This window comes from Habropoda laboriosa, unplaced genomic scaffold (genome assembly GCF_001263275.1).
Source record: "Habropoda laboriosa isolate 0110345459 unplaced genomic scaffold, ASM126327v1 scaffold70, whole genome shotgun sequence".
In the NCBI taxonomy this organism is placed as follows: Eukaryota; Metazoa; Arthropoda; class Insecta; order Hymenoptera; family Apidae; genus Habropoda; species Habropoda laboriosa.
Window position 1 is genome coordinate 621,890 of NW_017100198.1, and position 6,169 is coordinate 628,058.

Below are 6,169 nucleotides of genomic sequence, written 5' to 3' on the forward strand. Positions count from 1 at the left end.
TTATTTAATAATATTTTTACTGTTAATTTTTTTTAATAAGACGCGTACTATGTACAAAGATCTCTATTGTTCTGGGTAAAAACGGATTGACAGACTTTCCAATAGCTGTCGCCATCTATCTGCCGCATCCAATATTATTAATTACACAGAATTTCGTTTCTAGATAGAAAATACACACTACGCATGCGCAGATAATTTAAATAAATATGAAAGTAAACATATTGCAAACAATTTAAAAATTAATTTTATTATAAAAATGTAATTCTTAAATGTTTTAAAGTTATAAAAGTCATTAATTTGTTATAAAGGAATGTTCGTTCATTTACTACCTTAATTTACTACTGGAAACTAGTAAAGGAGGTTCTGTTTATACTAATTGCTATATAATCGCATACTTTGATGTTCAATGTAGACTGGTATATAAGAGCGTTGCGTGGCGGCAGTCTTTAGTCGAAGCTGAACAGTGACAAGTGAAGGACGTGTTTAATTTTGTGTTACAAAAATAAAATTTCAAATACGCAAGAAAAAATATTTAAATATAATATCTTTTAGAAATGTGGTTGTACATTTACGTATACAATTTCGTGTTATAATATTATTATTGCAAAAATATTAAAAATATTAAATATACTAGTATAAATAGAATATGTATTATTCGAATTTTTAAATATATAGTGAAAAGCATCTAAGTACCGGAAAAATTGGGAATAATGGAAAAATCTTTATGTACTACGTTAATACGCATGTCTGTCACGTACCATGTGACTATCACTCAAGTTTCAATCATAGAAATTTTTATTATTCTTTATGTATCATAACATAGGTCTTAATCATGCTTTATCAAATATTAACACCTTAATAACGTTTTTAAGATACAATATATGCATAATATTTAAAAGTGCACACAATGAACGGAAGAGTATACACATTGTCCAGAACGGAAAGATATCTTACACATACATGTATTCTTTGTGTATTAGTACTCACAAAAAACGCGCGGTTTTTAAAATTGTCAATGTTGTACCATCTCATTAGGTGTACTTAACGAAATTTTTATAAAAATGTCAGCTATATTCTATGTTACAAACAATATTCATACTTTGTTTAGTCTTTCAAACATTTTATTCCTACTATATTTCTAATAACATAGAAAAATACAAACAATACAAAAATAAACCACGATTTCGGTTACAAGTGCAACCACCTATCAGCGTGTCATTTAAAGTTAATTTATTGTACAAAAACATAAGCAACAATTTTTTATTAAATGTATTAAACATTTTGCGTGCATAGAGTTTCACGTGTTTTAAATTTTTGATATCACTTCATTTTTAGGTTAATTATTTCAAAGTATCCGATCCCAGTTAGAAAATTATCACTAGATACGTCACTGAATCGTATAAATAGGTGAACCATATCCTCGATGGGATTTTGCATCGTGTGTCAGGGATGGGCTGCAGCAGCTAGGTACATACCGCTCAAAGAGTGGCCAGGGCCAGCGCGTAAGATCGCGCAGACGATGTGACAACGTTGCACGGTCGATATGCTCTTTCAGGCAAAGTGCCAAGATTGGTAAACGCACGCGGGGGTATATAGTCGCGGTTTCAGGTGCCCTTCCCTCCTCTATCACCCGCGTTTCATCCCCACCGCTACTCCTGGAACTTACCCGTGGGATTGTGCGTGATAGTGGGGGTCGCATAAGAATGGTGGGGGAACTGAAGCTGCGCAGAACGCAGCTAGACGTGCGTCGCTGTTGTGCCTCTGCGCAGCTCTTACATACATATACCCGACAGCCTCCTATGTACTACATATGTATTATACTTATTATTTTAATCATGATTTACGGCTGCAGCGTTGCCGGTTCTCGTTGCAGGCACGCCCACTTCGTCTCTTTTTTCTCTTTTCAGTCATATATATGAATACATAGATGTATGCGGAGAAAAGCAACGTCGCTTGATCGATACTTAAAGAAAGATGCAATAAAAAAAACAATGTGTTTATCGTTATTATATAAATGCAACAACCGCACATTCTTAGAAATGCAGATACATATATACTATACTTTGTTTATATACAAAATGTTCATCTATAAGTATTTGACTTTTATGTAGTATATAGTATTAAACAATTGAAATAAAAAATATTAAAAAACTACTTGTATTTAATGAAATTAAAATAACCAACTATATCTAACTTCTTTCATAAATAATATATTTCAAACATTGTTACCGAAATTGTAAAAACATTAATCCATATAATCATGCGACGTTGCCATCGCAAAATGGCCGACCGCGGCCTTGATTGGCCCGATTTCTTTTGTGGCATACGCTGGGCCAGCCGTTTTGGCAACACTGGAAGGTCGTAGCGATCTATTTATAGTAGCCCTCTATTGCTGCTGTTGCTATGCCAAGCGAAGGCACAAACCGTATGGAGGGGAGACTTCGGAAAATAGAGGGGGAAAAGATTACTAAAGGACAATATGGCGTTGAACCGGATGTGCCCTCCACCAATCTATCCATTCTCCGCCATAACTGCATTGTGTTTCTCTGTCTTTCCAATGTTTCCCGTATTCCTCCCTCACAATCCCTTTTTCTTCTTAATAGCGATGTATTTCTTATTGCGTTTTGTTAAATTATGAAATCACAGGAGTAAACATTATGTAACATAGTGAAATATTGTGCACTAAGGCACGTTTAAATGAAATGTTTGCCTTAATCGCGATAAGATGAACGTTGCGAAGTATTAGTTTTTCAGCCATTTTTAATCAACTTGTATTGTTTTTATGACAGAAGATACAAAAGGACTCGAAAAAAAATATGAATATTACGCTACGAGGATGAAAACAGATAATATAACTATGCTCTATCATTTTCGTAGATGTAATTTTTTGCGCATCTCAGTAGAATTGCATATGGCGCCGTACACTTGTAGCAGCTGACAAGCTTCGTGGTGTGCGTTTCTATCGTACACAAGCACGCATGCGACTTGTACGAAGCCGTCGCCTCGGGAATGCTCGGCAAACTTCGTGAAACTGCCTCTTTGTTACATCATTCTTTGGCTCTTATATAGTACATAGGGGCGAGTACATTATATACTACGCCTGCACATATTTCCCTCCCAGCTGTCGCTCTCGTATATACGGTGTATATGGTTGCCTTTGCATATATGTTCCGGCGAAGCAAACGAGCGAACTGCGCTCCGCGTTACACGAGGCGTAGAGATGTGAATCAACTAGAACGGACACTAGAGTATGTAAAGAATACATGTTTTGTCATCGATAATTTTACGAGTTATAATAAAATCGATTTTCAGCGATCTTATTTCAAACTGAATTACTACGACTCTATTACGTCAAAATGTTTAATTTTCATAATTTTAGTCAGCTTATCATTCGTATTTACTATACGGCTAGAGTGAAATACATGTACTAACTTAAATATTTTGGATTATTTGACATTATTGTTCCATTACTGAACAAATATATATGTATTGGATTTAGTTTTTAGAAGAAAAAAATAATTTTGGTAAAAGAAATATATTTCTATTATATGTAACAATTTTTAGATAACGAATGACAAAAGGTTTTTTTTAAAGAACTAAAATCAAAATTTGAGTACTATCCTAGATAAGAATATAAACACTTTTGTTGCGTGTTCTTTTAAACCCAGTGAAAAAGTGGTTTTAAGGTTATGGTCATAACTGATATTAGTGGGGTTTGCTTTCCACTAATCACACTACATTTGTGGCGCCAAAAATATTTTAATCCTTTCCAGCACGAGAAAAAACAGGATACCATTCTTTTACCACAATAACCTCAAAGACGTCCACCATACTATTTCTCTGGTGATGTCTACTATTGATTAATTTAAATATTTTTCCACATATTCGTTCTGATAATCTTTTCATTCACGAATAACTGAATCACACTAAATCATGCTGATATGCAATATCTTGACAGAAATTCTGTTTGCAAATAATTAAAGATAATAATTGGAGAACTAGATTAATGGAATTGTATGACAAAAACTTTATAATTACTTTTAGCAATCACAAACTATACTGCATTCGTGTAAACTGATTTCCCCATATACTGACATGAAATTGCTTATATTTTTTCCAAGATGGCACTATAATTACCCATTTAACAATATAAACTATACTGTAAGGTATATTTGTTTAATACAACAGCCATTTTCTTATTCTAACCTTAATTTGAAATTTTTGCAAAAGATATAAAGATTTTCCACTCATAAATTAATGATATGTAGTATTTAAAAACGTCGTCCGTTTATATAAAACTTTTTAATAAAAAAAACTACGCGTTTTAAATTTCTTTTAACATTTTATCTTTATGGAAATTATACGGTTCTCTAATTTAAGTATTCATTACAGTTTCTTTCTAAAAAAATATCTACGATATTGCCAGGATCAGCTTACCGTTTGCTTTAAATAAACCGTGACGTCATCCTCTGCAAGCACACGCGGATAAAATGTAATGTGAATTAACATCCTTTTATTGATCATACATTGAAATGTATTGCAAATAAATCTTGTTATTAACAATTTATCGTGTACGTAAATACCAAAGTTGTAATCAATATATATTTGCAAGAGTATATGATCATTTTTGCAAACATGTCATTTCAAATAAATATCGTCGATAGGAATATAATGAAACTCAAAGATATATTTTTCGATTGATTCCATATACGTCAGTGCACAATCACATATCACAATTAAATAATCAGTAAACATAAACATTCTGATAACAAGTTTTTTCCTACGTTTAAAACTAACTAATGTGTGTCGTTTAAATATAATAATATACACTGACACATAAAAACACGATTAGATACTTTATAGGATATTATAAAAAGATCGTTTCAATTGGTACGTGACTAAAAAACAAATCTGTCAACAAACACATATCAACTTGCACATAAGCAAACCTTAGTAATGGATCATACAGGAATTAATAAACGAAAGATATTTTACTTAACTGAGAATCTATGCCCCAACCGACAAAGTACAGCACATACACACACAGTGTTTATAGGACAACCGTAGAATGAGTTCAAGAAAAAAAAAAAAATTGAAAAAGATATAATAGAAATTACTATGAACCAATTGTATGAAGATTTTGCGTGACAAAAAAAAAAACATCCGTGAAAAGTGTATGTCAGGTTTCGAGAGAAGAAAACTGTTCGTACGGATTCCACGTGTCGTTGTTGCAACGGTAAATTGTCAACACGAGTGATGCAGATGTTGACAGGTAGCCGCATCGAGGAACCACGTTTCGCCGGGTCTGCACGAGGCGCAGCTCGTAGAAAACAGAAAGCATGATGTGTACCCTCTAGGCACTGGGCACTGGTACAACAGAGCGAGGGTAACGTGATTGGATGTGGTAGGAAATCGAGTGAGGAATACAACGAAGGTAGAAAAAGGATAGAAAGAGTATTTAACGAGAGAGAGGAATAGAGACGGTAGAAGGAGTAAAGGAGATGGAACGTGGTGTGAGAGAGAGGGGGGGGGCGGGGAGGAAAAGTCTGCTGTCGCCGCCACCACCGCCGCCGCCGCCACCCATAACCTCAAATCTTACCTCTGTTGACTCGGGCTTCGACGATTTGTACGTCTTCGTCGACACTCCTGTCGCTCATCTTCTTCTTCTCGTTAACCTGAATGTCCATGCACATAATTCCACAACACGAAACAACACTTCTGCCACACGGTCACGCTACTCCTACGTTCCCGTGACATTTACATTAAACTATGTGCGCGCGCGCAAAATTCACACTTACGGGGGGAAAGCGAAAGGGTCGTCGCACGAGGGCGCCGCGAAATGCGCTCTGCGTTGCAAATCTATTTCGTCGCTGTACTTGACAATGGGAGGGACGCACGACGGTACGCACAGACGATCCTGGACAGATCGCAACGAAACGCGTGTTGGTTGCCCGTTCTAAATGTACACGCAATTCTCTCGCGGCCCGCGTTTTCTGCTGTTTTGTGCGGAGGTGAACCGAGAGGCCGACCGGGTTCCGTCCAGATTTGAATGTGGTACACGTTGCCAGTTCTTTCTCGTACCCCCCTTCGTCCCCCTTCCACTCGTCCTTATGTACTTAACGGTTGCGACGTTGCCGCACATCCGGTACCACCGGCCAAGTGGTGGGGG

At 35.8% G+C, this 6,169-nt stretch overlaps 1 protein-coding gene across 1 annotated transcript in view; it reads right to left on the bottom strand.

Moving 5' to 3' along the window:
- Window positions 1-5,693, bottom strand: part of LOC108570361 — an 18,166-nt gene extending 12,473 nt beyond the window's left edge. Inside the window, exon 1 of the mRNA XM_017932214.1 lies at window positions 5,600-5,693. Within this exon, the coding sequence (XP_017787703.1) occupies window positions 5,600-5,693 (94 nt within the window). The remainder of the gene's footprint in view (window positions 1-5,599) is intronic.
- Between the last annotated feature and the right edge of the window lie 476 nt (window positions 5,694-6,169).